General features: G+C 37.1%; 1 protein-coding gene across 1 annotated transcript in view; it reads left to right on the top strand.

Moving 5' to 3' along the window:
* Window positions 1-19,641, top strand: part of smtnb (smoothelin b) — an 81,514-nt gene that overhangs the window by 50,232 nt on the left and 11,641 nt on the right. Inside the window, 8 exon segments of the mRNA XM_067406060.1 lie at window positions 12,781-12,954; window positions 14,096-14,171; window positions 14,347-14,379; window positions 17,121-17,294; window positions 18,541-18,603; window positions 18,691-18,754; window positions 19,178-19,342; window positions 19,430-19,550. Of these exon segments, the coding sequence (XP_067262161.1) occupies window positions 12,781-12,954; window positions 14,096-14,171; window positions 14,347-14,379; window positions 17,121-17,294; window positions 18,541-18,603; window positions 18,691-18,754; window positions 19,178-19,342; window positions 19,430-19,550 (870 nt within the window).

The following is a 19,641-nucleotide window of genomic DNA, read 5'->3' as shown; positions in this document are numbered from 1 at the left end:
AGCTTCAGAAAGGAAGTTCCTTCAGGACCAAAGACGACGTTTCTTCTGTGTGAATGAAACACTACAATGGCCTGTGAATGTTTTGCACACTTTCACAGATTAAAGTTAAATCAAAATTAAAAATTGGTCTCATTATGAATGCGTCATCCATATATATATATATATATATATATATAAAAAATAGCTTAAAATAGCCTTGAACATAAAACAACAGGACAAAAACGTAGTTGATGACTAAACATTATAATTAAATATAAAAGGCTCTAGACCAGGCCCACAAAGTTGTCCAATCCGGCCTGGGGAATGAATTGAACAATAATAATTTAAAAAAGAGAGAGATGTATGGCACCAGCCATAAATCCCAAAGTTTTTTTTATTTTGGACTCTATTCTGGACTTGCAAGCAAACTGCTTTGCAATCATTTCCCAGTCATTTGTGTGGAAATATTACGAAGTCTGTAAACAGGATGTTAAAACAGGCAAGCGCTGAATACGGACACAAAGAGGAGAACACAGATGCTCCAGCTGAGCAAAATACTGTACCAGGCACAGTGACCTTCACTGTTCACAAAACATACACTCTAAAAAATGCTGGGTTAAAAACAACCCAAGTTGGGTTGAAAATGGACAAACCCAGCAATTGGGTTGTTTTAACCCAGCGGTTGGGTTAAGTGTTTGCCCAACCTGCTGGGTAGTTTTATTTAACTCAACTATTGTTTAAAAATTACTGTATTGCTTAATTAAAATTAACCCAAAGTATGTTGGAAAAAAACATTTATTAATGTTCAATGAATAATTATTAAACAATAAACATTTATTAAATTGCTGATTAATAAATGTATATTAATAAACTATTAAACTATTAAATTTATATTAATAAAATATTAAAGCTTATTAATAAACATTCACCTTTTGTCTATTATTGTTGCCTCTAATTGCATCAGGTTTTTAATTTCCCAACTATTTTGGGTTCATTTTAAGCTAGCCATATAGCAATTTTTAAACCATAGTTGGTTTAAATAAAACTACCCAGCAGGTTGGGAAAACATTTAACACAACCGCTGGGTTTGTCCATTTTAAACCCAACTTGGGTTGTTTTTAACCCAGCATTTTTTAGAGTGTAGGAAGAAAAATAAAAAATATTGAGGTTTATGTAAATGTATCTCTGAAGTAAACTGACAAAAGTTTCGAAAGCATTTTCTTTTCCTCTTTATCTCCGCATAAAGTGTTTTCAAGCACAGCACTGCTTAGTGTACAGCGGTAACCAAGGAGACGCTATATCGCTGCTGTTCTATAAGCGCCACCTACTGACAGAGAGTGAATTCGCATTTTCATTTAGTCCCTCTGCAATTTTTGTTTTGTACAGGTGTCTTATGTAGCATAATTTCACAAAACTATAGTCAGACCAGGCTGTTTTTGCTGTAAATCTTGAAATTATGTAATCAAATTTAAATTAAAAAAAAAAACTGCTTATGCTACAGAATCAGCAAATTTGCTTGTAAAAAAAATTGGACTTGGCGATGAAAAATCAAAATCGGTGCATCACTAATAAAAACATATTAAATAATTCAATAAAAGTAAATGAAAATAATACTTTTATTAAATAAAGTCTTTTCGCTGTAAAAACAGTTCCCGTTGTCAAAGAGCAGAGTCTTTTTCTAGTTTTCTTGCAAATTAATTTGTAGTTTGTTGGGTTAATATTAAATGTAACTGTCAGCGCACTAAGGTTCAAAAAATGTAAACTTAAGGACGATCCAAGACACTCGAATCATGTAGAGAAACTATTTTTAAAAGCCTTTATTTAGGCTTTTAGTAAAGGCTTTTAAAAATAGTTTCTCTACATGATTCGAGTGCCTTAGATTGTCCTTAAGTTTACAAGTTATCCTTTGCATCCAAATAGCACCGAGCCTGAACTCACACCCCGTGCAGCACTTTTTTGGCATTTTTTGCTTTTCAAAAAAGGTAATTCAGCCCGCACATGGTTAAATTTTTTTTTTTTTCCCTATCCTCAACCCAAAATGAGTTTGACACCCTGCTCTAGACATTACTTTGTGAAGACAGTGGCATAATAAGTTTTTTACCCATATCAAAACAGTAGGTGTGTGCGTGGGTAAATTTTACCCATTGGCGGTTTTAGGTACACAACGACCCCTAGCAGTTCTAGTGTTAAAAGAGAGCATTGACCCAGAACATTTGAATGGTAGTAAATGTGTCTGCACTCATTTCAATCTGTCTGTCAGCCCTGTGGTCTCTGGGATCTCATACATTACTGTTAGTGTTGCCAGATCTCCCTAGAAAAATAAGGCCAAAACAAGCGACTTGCCTCACCAAAATAAGACCTAATACGGGACTGAATTCTTTAAATAAGCATAAAACAACATGACTGCCCATAAATAAGAGTCTTAATGAAATACTAAGTTTATAAAAAGCAGACATGGCAACACCGAAAGAGCACACTCTTTACAAGCAGCATCTTTTACGAGCACGAACAAAACACGGCGCCGCTGTCAACAGTGGTTTACTTTAAATTGTCTGACACAATACGTCTCTAATCACTAAGATAACTTTGGTCAAAAATCGCAGACACCAAACAAGTTAAACTTTTGCGAGCGCGAGCTCTGTGGGTGGAGAGCACGAGATTTAAAGGGGCCGCACAGCATAAAAGGCTCATATTTAATGATGCCCCAAAATAGGCAGTTAAAAAAAATTATTTAAAAAAATCGATGGGGTATTTTGAGCTGAAACTTCACAGACACATTCAGGGGACACCTTAGGCTTATATTACATCTTAAAAAAAAAAAAAAGCGTTCGATGGCACCTTTTAAATATACTTTTAAGATTTTAGGTACACTACAAGTGCACATTCAATATAAATAAGCACACTTTTTTTGCTTAATTGAAGGTAAAATATTTGTAATTCATAAGAACAAGTAAACAAACAGATTTTTTTTTTTTTTTTGCTGGTAATTCCCTTTGCTTTTCTAACGCATGTGGGGCAGTGTGGTAATCTCGTTAAAGGATAAGTACTGACGGTTCATTAGCAGGTTGACAAGGCTTTTCCTCACAAATGAGGGATTAATATCTCTGTGTGAAAGCAACGGGGAAGAAAGAGAAAGCTTTGAGAGAGAACACAGACAGCAGGGATCATGATTTGAAGAGAAACTTGTATACGAAAATCTGCTCCAGAGGTAAATATGAGTAGTATTTGAGGAGCAGTATGTGATTGCGGTGTTGTGTGATAGCAAACATTCACCTGAACCATTGTGCACATTCTGTGAGGGTTTGGTTGAGCTTTATTACAAATACAATGACAACTGCAGTGACATACATCTCTAGCACTGTTGATGTTAACAACTGATCGTAAAGGATGTATTTGGGTGGTTGTAAAATGGATATTGTTTCCCCTTTTGCTTCTCTGTTCCTTTTTAAAGGAATTTCCTCGATGGTGATTTGAGGTACAGGCTGTACTAGATGTAGGTCAAACTTTTTAGCACTGATGCAGGGTTTAGAGAGAGGCTTGATGTGAAAACCAAAAGGTCAATGGAAAGTCGTCTAAAACTGTCCACACCGACTGAAGTTTTCAACGTGAAAATCACAGCCGATCAATATGTGGAGGGCATTTTGGACCAATGAAGACCAGTAATGGTGTGTGTGAGGTTACAAGCGGGACATGAGTGAAAAAAACTAAGCGATCACCAAAGTATCTTATGGTTTGAATTTAATATTGTTTTAAAATATTATTCTTTAAATTGTATTTATGTAGCAGGAGTAGTCTGTCTTTGTGTTATTTCAGCTATTTTATATACTACTGTCATGATTTAGTCAAGACACTAGTGATGAAAAGGCATAGACAGGACCCTTATTGCATACGCATTTGTAGGAGTTTCACTTTCAGACGCAAAATTATGGACTGAGAGTATTTAAATGAATCATGCAATATGATTTACTAACGTTTGTGCTACTCAGTTTACTGGTATTTGCACCATTATTTAAAAGCATGTCTTAACCCATTTTGTGCTTGACATGCTGCAATGGTTTCTGCCGGGAGGAGAAACCACAGAGAGCGTGTGATGGAAGGGAGGGAATTTTCTCCTCTCGTCTTCATTTATTCTGAATGCCAGAGGAATTTATTCAAGCACATTGTTTGCCAAGCCATGTTATTTTCAATTTGCTTCAACTGTGTTGTTAGCAGATTACCTGCACCTGATTATCATCAGCTCTGCTTGATTTGCGCTGCTCTTGATGGATTGTGTTGGTCATGAAATGAGCTGCTGCGTCTTTGCACATTGTCAGTAGATTCACTGGAGAACTTTCCACTCCCATCTGTGCTTTTATGGGATTGTGGTCTCGTGCTAATTTGCCCTGTTTAGTAAATCTGGACTTTTGTCTTTTATGTGTCATTCTTTTGTTTTTACAAGGGTTGGGTGTTATACATAAAATAAGCCAATATTTTTCAGCCTTTTGACAAAAATCTAAATATTTCTCGACATTTATATATTTTCTCTGAAATGGGTTAAACCGTGGGTGCCTAAATGTTTAGTGCAATAAGTTAAACACAGTAAAAAGCTAATAATCATGCTGTGTTTTCCACAGTTTTTTACTAAATGAACACATAGAATAACATAAATTCGGTAATGCTTTAGTATAGTGAACACATACAAACTATTACCTACAACTTTTCCCTCAATAAACTCCTAATTTACTGCTTATTAATAGTTAGTAATGTGGTTAAGTTTAGGTTTGTATTTAGAATAAGGCCATGCAGAATAAGGCATTGATATGTACTTTATAAGTATTAATAAATAGCCAATATTCTAGTAATATGCATGATAATAAGCAACTAGTTGAAAGACCCTAAAACAAAAAGTGTTACCATAAATTCTTTATATGCATTAATATAACTAATAGTGGTCGGCAGGATGACCAGATTCATATTTCACAATATACACTACCGTTCAAAAGTTTGGGGTCAGTGCATTTTTCTTTTTAAAAGAAATTATTAGAATGACATCAGAACCCGGAAGACCAATTCGCCCCTGGTTTCCTTGAGATTTTCCTCTGGGGTTTTATAATGGGGATTTTCAATTTATGAGAAAAATAAAGCCTGTGGTAAACATAACTTGCCATGAATGGTGTATAAAAATTCAACAATTGAAAATGATTGTATTTATTTTTCTTTTAAACCGCTATACCTCCCACCCTTATAACAATACAATGGCACAATTGGACTTCCATAAACTTTTTTGAGTGATGCAAATGAAAGTCGTTGAAATAGACAGTGTGGAAAAATGTGGCCATAATAAATCCAACTTCTCAACTCAACCTTTTCAACAAGATTGTCATATTTACTACTGATTAAGACGCTGGTAAAATATTGTGACACTCACATACTCAGAAGTCATGAAACTAGCCTACTGAAACTACGTTCAGACTGTCTGTTTTGTGTGCATATTTGATTGAAATCCGAACAGATTTAGCAAGTGTGAACGGCAAAAAAATCACATGAAATGCAGTTTTTATAAATATGTTTTGAGCTACATTCACACACGTAAAACCAAAACATTTAGTTCGCCCCATGATAGCTGGCTGCAGTAACTTCTCCATGTAATCGAATGGGACACGAGCCAAACTAAAAAAATTAAACGTCAAATAATTTTTTTTTTTTTCAAAGATTGTTTTTGTCTTCTTAGGTAGTTAACTTGAACATGCTGACATATGTTCAAGTGTTTGTTTTTCCAGTAAGTTATTTGAGTAAAAAAAGGTTATTTTAGTTACTTGGAGTGAAAATGCGGTGTAACGCCATGATTGACAGCTCTGTTAAGCAATTGAGTCTGTGGGAGCAGGATTTTTATACCGCTCCACATCAGGGTCACTACTACGCAGACTCGGGCTTCAATTTACATAATCGGCACACATTGGGTCTCATTCATGAAACATTCGTAAATATACGAGTAAATATGTGAGTGATTTGTGTGTAAAGAGACCTTCCCGAAAACTCTTCTCCTGATTCACAAATACTTCGTAAACGTCAGAAGTGATAGTGAAATGTGTGTGTGTGTTACTGAATTCCAATCAGTGGTAAATGGGATGCGCGTGCACGCTCATTCTCAATTACCATAAATCCCATCCATTAAATCCGAATGACAATTATATATGGGCATCATATTATGACACCAAACAAAGGATTTTGGCCATTTTATAGGAAACAATTTCCATAACAATTAAGAGGCCATTAGTTTGCCCCGCCCTATTGAAATCAATTAATTATTTGATTAAAGTGCTCCGTTTGCAGATGCTATTACTGGCTCTCACAATAAAAGAAAAAACTTATTCAATTATTATATATAATATTTTTTCAAAATGCTGTGTAAAAATGTACCTTATTAAGGTGAATTAAAATGCAGCCTTATTAATATTAGTAAAACGTTCGGATGTTAAACGCACTATTTATGCGTGGCTAGGAGCAGGTGTAGATTTCTTTCATACCAACTAACTTATATTATAATGAATCTGAAAATTTACGCCAGAACCACTTTACACACGATTTACAAAAAAAAAAATTCGTTCTGCTCGTGTTTCATGAATGAGACCCAATGTCAGTGGCCATTTCTGGGATATTTTGGCTTCATTTTTCTACAGTGGAAGGAAGTGGAGACATATCATCCATCTTTTTTTTTACAGTCACTGACTGAAACAGTCTTTAGGAATCTAATAATCACATAAAAGTATCAAAATCATTGTGATACACTTTGGATTGGTTAACTTTTAGTCAAGAGCAAAATAAAATTCATATATATCACCCTAGTATTTGTAGAATGGAATAATGTCCTTGATGCCATGTTCAGTGCTAGTGAACATACATATTTAAATACTTTGTTTGTGTAATTTGTGCTATTCAGCTAGCTGCTAACCACAGTTCCACTGACTATTTCTGGATATCCACCACACAGTGCCAACCTGTACTTTTCACTGCTCTTTCCTAGAAGGAAGAAGTAACTTCAAGTAATTTCATACATGCGTGCCCATAAGGTGATGTTCCAAGGAAAACAGACTTTTTAAAACTTTCCCCAGGAAATACTGCATGTCTTTTTCTTCCGGTTGTACATGCATACCTAAATTCTTCACAAGCTTTGTTTTGTGGGCACTCTTTACAGCTTGTAGTGGTATATTTAGGCGCTCTGTTTTAAACTATGCAAGATATTTTTAGTTGCATGGCTCTCAGTAAGTCTCAGCAGAGCGCCTGAGGGTCAGGCATTGTTGCTCGAATGAGACTGGACTGATTGGAATAGCTGTCTGATCCTCAAATATATGCTGACGCAGTCATGCTATTGAATGATCTGTCATCTAGGTCAACAAGTTCAGAGGTGGTTTTGGCCACTCAAAGTTTCCTAATGACAGCTAAAGCACGTTTTAGTTATACACCTGCTGCGCTACATCAAATCAAGGCCAAAAAAATTAAATGTGACACTGGACAGTAGCGCTTTCAATTAATTGCTTGTACAATGGGGGTTTATATAATGTACAGTAGTGACAAATTTACCACTCATACAGATGCATTGTTACGAAATAGTGATTTAGTTTGGCTTGCTTCCAATTATCCCATCAAAATGGTCATTTTAGAAAACCCAATGTTATTGTAAGTTTTTCATATTTTGCCTGGTTGGGACAAAGTGTCCAGAAACAAGAAATGAGTCTGCCTACACTGTAAACATGTTGCAGAATGTTTCAGTTCAGTGATAAAGCAACCTTAAATATGGCATGAAAAGAAAATTTACCTTATTTTTTATAATCGACTGGAAGCTCTCATTCACATCTGCCTTCATCCAATCAACAATCAACATTAAAATCAAGGATAAACTGCAATTCATGGCATTTCAACACAACTTCTCACATATTTGAAGGTTGCTATTATATCATTGAGGGTAAAAACATCATTATGTGACTATGCATTACTTTACACAGAGTTTACAACCTACTAACTACATTTTACCAAATCAAGTCAGAGTTCGTTGCAAACTGGCTAGCAGTTAGTAAGCATCTAGAGTGGACTTTTTCAATTTAATAAGAACTTACCAACGGTTGGTGCAACCCTACCCTGCTGATGACTAAGATTTAAGGTTTTTCAGACACCTTTACAAAAAAGCTAATAAACAGTTTATGCCTTGGACTTGCAGAGCATGTGCATGCGGTCACATTGTTCACCGTTGCCCTGCAGATTTGTTCTCAGCTAGTGAAAGGTGTGAAGGACAAGAGCTCTAAAAAAAGAGAGCTAGGGGCTTAGGGGTGATTGCCTACTGGAATAATGGCCACTGTTGATAAATAGATGACTGTGGCACCTGAGTTAGCGGGGGCTCTGGGGCCTCCAGCTGCCATGGCGACAGAATTCCAAGGCTCGCCATTGGCTGACGTGTTGGACAGCTGATGGGGGTTTGGAGTGAAGCATAAAGGGCTGTCGTTTGTCTCAACTGTGTGTCTAAGTTAGGTGTATGTTGTGCAGTCTGTAACTTTTACAAGGCGATTTGGTCAGATTGTTCTTATAGACTCTAATTGTTGGAGTTTTTCATATTATTTGGCACCTAGAGAAGCTGCTAACCATACCATGCCTGGTGTCAGCTTGGACCCCACGCCAAATCTAGGCGACGAAGTCAGCCTCACGCTCCAACTGGATCAAGATTGTGCCGAGTCGGGCCTAGAGGCTGTGATTGGAGACCTTTTGTTACAGACAGATGCAGACAACGAAGACGGAAAAGCCAGCGATGAACGTTTTTATGAGCTGGATCTCAATCTTCAACGAGCCGTTCAAGAGATACATTGTGATTTGAAGGTTTTCGGCAAAAGTATCCAGGCACGTCTGGAGGAAGCAACAGCCCAGGTTACGCCTGTTGTCGAGGCCATCGCCACCTTACAGCAGGAAAATGCAAGTTTAAGGATTCTGCAAGAGAAGCTTGCAAGGCAAGTAATGGCACTTTGTGACGCCCTTGGACTGCCTGAACCGAAACTGACCGAAGAGCAAGACCTTGATCCAGCAAATGACAATCCGTCTGATGTTGAAGTGAACCCAGTGCAACACCCTCCTGCCTTTGCTGCTGTTTGCCACACATCGCCTGTATCGTCTCCAACCGGCAGTGTCTCACGAAGCAATAGCATGGTAGTATAAGTGTGTCTGTTTTCCAGATAGTTTTGCTGAGGCAAATAATCACTACTGCTCATTTTGCGGTAACGTGAGAGAAAAACAGACTTGCACTGAGAACTAAGCCATATCTTGAGAGCACTTGGGATTGTCTCTTTTGATTTGGGCCAGTTTGGCAAAATAATAGCAATGCCCTGGCATTACATAACACACTTAACTTTGTGGTTTGTAAAAATGATTTCATCCTGTAAATGAACTGTAACTCAGAAAGATGCATATTTTAAACTCTTGCAAAATTGGAAGTGGTAGTATTTTGCATATTTATGCTTATGAATGATGGAAACTAGTTTTTCCTTCATGTATCTGCTGTCATCATTTGGATGGTTTTCGTTTTGAAAGCATAATTTTTCCACTATGTGTTATTAGTCATATGCACTTATGGTGAAAAATGTGGACTAGAAAATCTGCCAAGGAAACTATGCAAATGTAGGGGTTCGAGTTAAAGCTTTAAGATACTTTAATTGAAGCTTGTGCCATTTCTCTCTCTCTTCAAAAATAGACACACATAAGGCTCCGTTGGAAAGGAGTGTAAACTTCCCATAAAAAAGTCCCATCTAGTATGAATAATCAGTTTTGTGTGCATTAAATTATGCTTCAAATAGATTTTATGGCATAGCACAGTACATTTGAAAAAGTGATGAATCATGCGGCCCATTGCTGTCTGATTAATTGAAAGTCTTAGTGTTTGAGTTTGCTTCCAGGAAGAGATTTGATTCAGTCAGATCAGATTTTCCAGGGATCTTTTGATTTAGGACAAGTTGTGCTCTAGATATAGTACAGTGGGAAGGAAAAAGTTGGTAGTAATTTAATTTTACGTGCATGTGCTAAAGTGAACATTAGTTTCCTAGATTTGAAAAGTATTATAAGGTTTGTTTACTGCTTGGAATATGCTTTATCTGGTCAAAAGTGGGCTAAAACCCATCTGAATTTGCTAGTGTGAAGCAAAGCCTTGCTAATTAGGGATTAGTAAGAGGTAAAAAGATGGTAACTCGCTGTGGCACAAGATTTGCAGTAAGTATACGAGTCTATTTCTGTATATGTCTGGTGCAGGTCTTTGTACGTGTTTGGTTTAGGATGTTGCGCATCACTGTGAGTGGATGCCAGACTCTGGGTCAATCTGGAAATGGCACTTTTGCATTACATGGCAATGATTTTTTTTTAAAGGGCTGCCAATGTTGGCACATTACCTTATGAGTTTAATTAAATAAGTCTAATGTCGTTAAATGCATTTAAAGTTCACCCAAAATGTACCCATAATTTACTTACCCTAAAGCCATCCTAGGTGCATATGATTTTCTTCTTTTAGCTAAACACAATCGGAGTTATATTAAAATATATCCTGGCTCTTTCAAGCTTTATAATTGGAGTGAATGGTAACCGATATTTTGAAGCCCAAAAAAGCACATCCATCCATCATAAAAGTATTCCATATAGCTCCAGTGGGTTAATAAAGGCCTTCTAACATAAAGCGGTGCATTTTTGTTAGAAAAATATCCATATTTATTATATATTTATATATATTTTATAAACTAGAATCACTTCTTCCATACGTGAGTTGATTCCGACAGAAGAATGAACTTTGATAGGATAGAACAGGGCTAAATGATTTATTGCAATTTAATTGCACGTGATTATTTTATGCGCAGCTTGGCAGAGCTGTACGGCTCGGTGATCAGTAGTAAATGCTTCTCCATATGAAAGCCAGAGGGTGTAGATAACACAAAGTTGGTAACTTGTGTCATTCCAGGAAATCCCTATGGGCATCATACTATCGCTGTAGCTGAATAAAGAGAAGATTGAAACGCTTCGATTGATAAAACGTGCCTAATAAACATATGACTGCCCTATTCTGTGTAAGAAGCCACATCATCTCACTGAAGGATGCTCAACTGTCATTATGAAGTGAGTTTGGAGTAAAAACATGTTATTAAATGTTGTCTTTTGTTGGACATGATGTTAATAAATGCTTCTCATGTCTGGAAAGATGTCTGAGGCGTGTTGCTTTTTCAAATGTACATTATAAGCGACTCAAACTCACAGTACTTTCAGACGGATTAGCATTTAGAGCCATACTTCATTGACAATCTGCGCATAAGAAAAAAACACAGCCTTTTCATAATTGCACTTGGATTCGTGTTTAAGTGCATATTGTGCGATTAAATTGTGCAGCCCTAGGATAGAGCGAAACAAAGCCGGTCACAAATTATAAGTCTAAAAGGAGAATTTTTAAAGAGAAATGTCGGAGGAGCTTGAGTTTGTTTGTTTGTTAAAGAGTTTACGCTCACCTAAGCACATGATACTCATACGTCATACGCCGGAACTTGTGAACGCGCTAGTGATTACAGTTTATAAAGTTATAAAAATTGATATTTTCCTTACAAAAACCCATTGCCTCACTTCAGACGGTCTTTATTAACCCCCTGGAGTCGTATGGATTACTTTTATGATGGATAGATGCCCTTTTTTGGGCTTCAAAATCTCGGTTACTATTCGCTCCCATTATAAAGCTTGGAAGAGCCAGGATATTTTTAATATAACTCTGATTGTGTTTGACTGAAAGAAGAAAGTCATATACACCTAGGATGGCTTGAGGGTGAGTAAATTATGTGATAATTTTCTTTTTTTGGGTGAACTAACCCTATAATACCCTTAATGCATTAACCTGATTTGGCGTAACTTTATGCAGATCATAAAGTTGCGCTTTGTTTTGTCTTTTTCTCAAGCATCCCATACCTTGGATATCTAAATTTCCATTCTCTCCAAGTGCTAAACCCTCTTCATTACTAACCGTCCAGCCCGGTGCTGGCGGTTTGTTGAAGGAGAGATCAGTGAAGAACTGAGTGTGACACGGATGAGAGCGGCAGGCTAAGGCTCTCAGGGACATTCACAGAAATCATTGAGCTCTCATTCCTGTCTAAATGTCAGCGAGCTTCCACGGCTTTTGTGTAAACACAGCTGTAGTCATAGATCAGATTCAGAAACATTCTCTCCCTTCCACCAGCCCCCTTTTTCCATCTCCCCTTTCTGCTGTGATGGTTTCACTCACTCTCTGCTCTTTCTTGCCCATCTCTCAATCACTCTGCTCTCTTTGCCTGTTTTATTTTTGGAAGGTTATTTTTATTGTCCCTGCTCTTAAATCCTGATGTCAATTGTGCTGCTGTCGATTATAACCTGCTTAGAGATTAGCTGTTCAGAGTTATAAATGTCATCACTGTTTTAGTGCCATAGTAGCAGATCTTAATAGGCATCTGTCTGTCTGTCAGCGTTTTAAGGTTATTCTTTCCATACACTTTTCAGTATAATGCATTTTAACATGATATAACATGAATTTTGTGATGATCATGCATCTTTCTACAATTGTGGTGACAGCTTTTGAATGTTGAGCTTGAATTTAGTTTATCTAGTTTAAATAAGTAGCATGTAGATTAACTCAATGTAAAAAAAAGTCTGAAAACCCCAAAACAGTTTTTCACTGTAAATTATTAAATGACTTATTCTTTTCCACTTTCAATTTTTTTAAAGTGTACCTTTTATATTGTATAATGTATACATGCGTCATGTTGCCGTCTTTCTCTCCCTCCACACACACAGATGGAGACGGAGCCCATCTCTCTTGTGGGTGAATCTGTGAGTGAGATGGCTCATGAAGTCCCTGTGCTTCCCAATGGCTCATCCATGACCTCCATCAAAAGTGAGGTACAAAGTGAGAAGCTGACCACAGAGAAGCTGCAGGACATTGAGGACGAGGAGATCCTGGACAAAATGGTACTAAATTTCCCCACTGACCTTTTGAACACTCATATATCAATTATATACAATCATACAATCTCTTAATTATCTAAATCCTGGCATGTGCCCAAACATCAGACTTTTTTCACCTGCGACATCCAATCTGATCTTCATTAATATTTTTTGAGAATTCCTTACTCTTGCTTTAATTAAAATCAGCTAATACATAAATCTCTGAATAGAACAAAACTGACCAATATTTAAAGGAATATTTAACCCCAAAAATGGCATTTTCCTGATTATTTACTTATCCCCAGGTCATTTAAGATGTATATGACTTTCTTTCTTCAGCCGAAGAGAAATTAAAGTTTTTAAAGAAAACATTCCAGAATTTTCCTCCATCTAATGCAAGTGAACAAGGCTCACCATAGTACATTTTTGACAGTCCAAAATCCATATTTAGGCAGGTTCAAAGTAATCCACAAAACTCCAGCCGACGAATAAGGGTCTTCTCTAGTGAAACGATCAGCTGTTTTCAGAAAAAAAATAATGTATATACTTTTTAACTAAAACTGTTTGCCTTGGTACAGCTCTGCAATGCACGTCCACGAGTTCATGACCTCTCCAGTGACGTGTGCACATTGGAAATGCAGCAAAAACCAAGTAAATAATCAGAAAATGCTCATTTTGGAGTGAACTATTCCTTTAAATCTCTTAAAAGAACAAAACCAACCAATATTTAAATATCTTAATTGTCTTTGAACACTCAGATGTGTACCCAAGTCTCTGCAGCACTCATAGATGTACTAGACAACACTATTCTGTAAATACAATAAAGTTACAGTCTGAAATCTGGAGGATCACTTTCCTATCGCCCTGCCCTAAAACTTGCTCTATGTAAAGGCATTACTGACATAACGGTAAGACTAAAGCTGCTTTGAAACGATGCTTATTGTCAAAAGCACTATACAAATAAATCTGACTTGAAATAAAAACGATCAAAGATGTGTTTTGACACACTGAGGCATGGTGCTTAAATACAAGTTTAAATTTTCACATTCATTGTTTCATTAATTGAGACATCTTTCAGAAATGCTGTACATATCAGTATGGAAGTATTCTTCATAATTATATTATTGTTAATTTGTTTGGGTTGGGCTTTCGTTTAATTTCACAGCTTGATGATTGCAAAGATTTTGAAGAAAGGAAAATGATCAGGACTGCAATGAGAGAACTGCGAAAGAAAAAGCGAGGTGATTATTTGTTTTATTGTACAGCCCTCATCTCTTGTTCTCCTCTTCTTTCTTTTTTCCTCTCTATACTGATGGGTGTCTGTCAACATATAAAGTGACTCAGTTGACAGTTCTAGACAGTCTGTCTTCTTTACTTCCCTATTGTTCAGTCCTGTTTCTCTCTCTTTGCTCTCAGAGGCTAAGCTGGGATGCTCACAGGAGGAAATGGGTAGGGTTTCTGGATTGTGTGTGCTTTTGCCCTGCTGACCCCTTGCTAATGCCCAGGGCCTTAGTGAAGGGTCAGTTAGAGCTTCATTGGCTATAGATTTGGTTTGTATTTGCAGATACGGTATGTAGTTTTTATTCACTGAAGTGCCACGTGTGAACTTGTCATTGTATTAATGTTGTTTGACCGTGCATGAAAGTGAATTTTTATTTTCATGTGGTGCTGCTTGCTTTGTGTTTGCTTGATGAAATGTTTACACACACACACGGTGCTATGTTCATCTGTGGTGTAGGGGTGTGTGATATTGACCAAAAAATATATCCTGTATTTTCTGGAATTTAGATGATACTTAGACAATGTTTTTCTGAATACTGTTTTTTTTTTTTTTTGTGCTGGTACCTTGACTGGTTTAGACCTGTCATGGACCACATTTACACATTGCATTTACACTGCAATTACAACTGCATAAATGATGATATTAGATTAATCTTAAAAAACAAATTAATATTAAAACATGAAATTATACTTTAAAATCCCCCTGTATTCAATCAATTTATCCCTTAAAACTTTTGATCACGAAAAGGACATATTTAAACGTTTTTTCTTGTGGAAAAAAAAAAATTCTTCATGCCTTAAAATAGCTTGAATGAAACTCTACACCCTTGCTTAATTTAACATAGGCAGATCAATGAATATGTCATTTAGCCCCGCCTCCACTCACTCGCACGAGCTCAGAGATCCACTCTGTCAACTTACTGAGGTAAACGCTGCACAAAGGTATCGCTCTTTACAACATCGAACACATAACAGTAATTAATATGATTAGCCTTTTGCTTGACTGTTATCAAACAGCAAATAATGTGTTGCTAATGTTACACAAACCATGTTCCCATTCGCCATCTATGAGTCAGACAGCTGCCTTCTAACAATCAGTATCCTTAGTTGAGAAAGGCATATAGTTCATCATAACATCGTAATATACGTCATACACCCGATATACTGCTAAATGTACCTGATTTTTCATATCAACAGAAAAATATACCTGGATAATCTGGCTGCTCTTGAAACTCCCTGCTTCAGATCATAGTTAATGATAAGCTAAAGCCTGCCAGCACGTTGACGTGATTGGTTACAAGGTAGTTTGTGACATAAGAAACACCAGTGATTTCAAACCGTGTTTTTGAAACTGTCTTTAGATCACTGCAGTTTTAAAGAGAAAATACTCAGCAATGGTGATGACTTCTGAATTTGCACATGGTTTGTCTTAAGGCATATTAAAAACACTATATAGATATATAAACAACATTAAAACTTGATTTCTCCACATGGGGACTTTAAATATAAGCTGAATCAGTAGATGGCAGCAAGTTACTGTCTTAATGAGTGAGTGAGTGAGTGAGTGAGTCAGTGAGTGAGTCAGTGAGTGAGTCAGTGAGTGAGTCAGTGAGTGAGTGAGTCAGTGAGTGAGTCAGTGAGGGAGTCAGTGAGGGAGTCAGTGAGGGAGTCAGTGAGGGAGTCAGTGAGGGAGTCAGTGAGGGAGTCAGTGAGGGAGTCAGTGAGGGAGTCAGTGAGGGAGTCAGTGAGGGAGTCAGTGAGGGAGTCAGTGAGTGAGTGAGTCAGTGAGTGAGTGAGTGAGTCAGTGAGTGAGTGAGTCAGTGAGTGAGTGAGTCAGTGAGTGAGTGAGTCAGTGAGTGAGTGAGTCAGTGAGTGAGTGAGTCAGTGAGTGAGTGAGTCAGTGAGTGAGTGAGTCAGTGAGTGAGTGAGTGAGTGAGTCAGTGAGTGAGTGAGTCAGTGAGTGAGTGAGTCAGTGAGTGAGTGAGTGAGTCAGTGAGTCAGTGAGTGAGTCAGTGAGTCAGTGAGTGAGTCAGTGAGTCAGTGAGTGAGTCAGTGAGTCAGTGAGTGAGTCAGTGAGTCAGTGAGTGAGTCAGTGAGTGAGTCAGTGAGTCAGTGAGTGAGTCAGTGAGTCAGTGAGTGAGTCAGTGAGTCAGTGAGTCAGTGAGTGAGTCAGTGAGTCAGTGAGTCAGTGAGTGAGTCAGTGAGTGAGTCAGTGAGTGAGTCAGTGAGTGAGTCAGTGAGTGAGTCAGTGAGTGAGTCAGTGAGTGAGTCAGTGAGTGAGTCAGTGAGTGAGTCAGTGAGTGAGTCATTCTTTCAACCGATTTGTTCAAATGGTTGATTCATTCAGGCAAATGGTTCATTGAACTCACCAAAAACAAAAACAAAACCCTGCTGTCTGTTGCTCGGACACCGTTCTGCTTTGGTTTTGTTTGGAACTGTTTTCTTTGGCAAAAAATATGATAATATTGTTTTTATAATGTAACTCAAGATATTAATTTGATTTTTGAACTGGTGTATAAAATCATCACATTTGGTATCACATCAATATCTCGATTTACAATCCTGCTGATATTGGTGAAAAACAACATGTCAGCTCGCACATCGTTAACTACAATTATGATATCGTAGACAATATCATACACCCCTATTATGGTGTTAATCTAAGATGTAAGCACTATCACACACGTGTTATGAAAGTGACTGTGATAAGATTCTGAATTGTGTGATTTCTGTGGCACCAAAGTTGCAAAAAATATTGTTTTCAGACAGGTTTCCTGAACACACTCCCTAGTCAGATAGTCCTGCCCATTGAACATGGGAAAAGTACTGATGTGGTCTTTACCCTAATTTCTCTTCCCGCCTACTTTCATACATTATCCTGACGCTGTTCGTTTTGCCCATATCCTCAGACCAGAGAGAGAAGGAGAGAGATCTGCGTCTGCAGGAGCTCAGACAGCAGCGGGAGGAGAGATCCCAGAAAGCCCGGGTGGGTGCGGACACCAGTGAAGTGGTGATGAAAAAGGTTGAGCGGTCCAAAGATGGCTCCACTATCAGCCAAATCACCAATCGCGTTTCCCATTCAGGTACCAAAGTGACCTCTTGCTTCATTTTATTTTTTTCCCCTGTAGTCTACTTAAAGATCAAGGTTCAAGTCTTGTTTTCTTGCTCCAAAAACAGTCATAATTTAATTTTTTTTTTTAGCATGCACAACGTATATAACTGTAGCATACAATACATCTGACAATTAACAGTAGATGCACAAATGTCAGGCAGGTCATTAAAATAGAAACTGAACAACAAAGGACCCAATATTGAGCCTTGGGGTACACCAACAGAATTGGTAAACATTTGTGAAGTCTTATTGCACTGTTTTCTATCAGCAATGTATGATCTTATCCATTTAATTATCTCTGGTGAGAAATTATAATTTGATAACTTAAACTTAACTTAAAATCTCATGATTTACTGTATCAAAATCTCTCTTTAAATCTAAATATACAATTCCCACCGCACATCCTTTGTCAAATTTAGATTTTATATTTTCTGTTATATGTAATGAGAATGGAGTACTATTCAAATGTGATATTATCTGTTCAGAAATCATTTTTTCTGCAATTTTAAATACTGCTGGAAGGATACTAATTGGTCTGTAATTGCCAATAGCCATGTGATCACCTGATTTGAACACTGGTGTAATTATTGCAGTCTTCCAAGCACTTGGAAACACTCCATTTATAGACCAATTAACAATTGGGTTAATGGGTTAAGACTATCAAAAAACATAATTTTTTTCCTGATTTTTGAAAGTATTTTAATGAGATATGACCATTAACAAAAAGAGTACTTTGTAACATCTATTGTGTTTCAGGTCAATTTACCTGGGTATCAACTCAGGCTTTACGCAATGTAGATTTATTTTATTTTATTATTATTTATTTTACTTTATCTATTAGTTAGATTTGTCTCAAAAATGCTTTTGTTTGTTAAATATATTTAATCACTTTCTCATACCTCTCATATACAATTATATGGCTGAAACATAAATATGCACTCACAAATACTGTAAACAGACAAAAGATGGTATATAAAAATAACAAATCAACTATATTTTCTGTATATCAGTCTGACTTATAATTGGATGACCTCTTTAAAATGAGTTACAACACTTTTTTTTCTATTTCATATTTATTATTTTTATGCCACCTGATCCTTTTACAACAGACTTTGTTTGCTCAATTCAGTTCAAATGTAGTTTTCATTCAATAGCATCAGTGCAGTTAAATCGATAATATTACTGAATAAGCCTCTTTTAAACCCCACTGTGTGCAGATGATAGCGGCAGGACGTCCCGCAGCACTATCATGGAATCCAGCTATGTTCAAAAGACAGACAGTGAGTTGACTGAACTCTTTTTGTATTCAGTATTTACTCTTAATTTCTATCAGCTCCCATATCAAACCCTCTTTTCTTTCATCTCAGAGGGCTCAATGCAAACAAAATCCTACAGTTACTCCAGCACCACATCCACTAGGAAGGTCGGAAGGTGAGTGTTTTAAAGTCAACAGGAATTCAGAAATTACCTTATTTACTTTTCTTTTTTGGGCCTGATCTTATTGTGCATGATTATGCAGGTCATTCTTAAAATAATTATCAAAAAACTACTCAATAACACAGATAAATCGCACCCTACGTACACTACCGTTCAAAGGTTTGAGGTCAGTAAGAGTTGTTTTTAAAAGGAAATTAATACTTTTATTCATCAAGGGTGCATTAAATATATCATAAGTGACAGTAAAGACATTTATAATGTTACAAAATAAATTTTGATCTTTCTATTCATCAAAGAATCATGGTTTCCACTAAAATATTAAGCAGCACTCTGACTATAAATCCTTCAACATTGTTGAAAACAGAATAATTTTGGTCTTTTGTAATACTTTTTTTTCTATCTCTGTATTTCCTTCAGTGTTTTTGACCGTGAGGACAACACGTCTCGCAGCTCGAGTAGAACATCAGCTGTTGAGCGCAGACAGGCTGAGAGATCAGAGCTGATGAGGGCACAGACGTTACCTAAGACATCTGCCGCACAGGCGCGAAAAGCCATGATAGAGAAGCTTGAGAACACTGGAGGGTGAGCACATGGTTTTCAGACAGCTTCATGCTCATTTAGCTCACAGAAGTACCACCTATTCAGCAACATTTCTCTTTCTGCCTGCAGCAACTCTGCAGTTACTCAAGTAAACAAGGTGCAGCGCTCCACAAGCTTCGGTGTCCCAAATGCAAACTCCATCAAACAGATGCTGCTGGACTGGTGCAGATCCAAGACCCGTTCCTATGAGGTAACAGGAGAAAATCAGTTCCTGACTGAAAAATAAAACCTCAGTCATCATTTGCTTACCCTCAAGTTGTTCCAAAGCGCTTTGGATTTTC

Source organism: Chanodichthys erythropterus, chromosome 13, assembly GCF_024489055.1.
Source record: "Chanodichthys erythropterus isolate Z2021 chromosome 13, ASM2448905v1, whole genome shotgun sequence".
Lineage (NCBI taxonomy): Eukaryota > Metazoa > Chordata > Actinopteri > Cypriniformes > Xenocyprididae > Chanodichthys > Chanodichthys erythropterus.
Note: the sequence above shows the minus strand (reverse complement) of the source record. Positions and strands in the feature narration are given on the sequence as shown.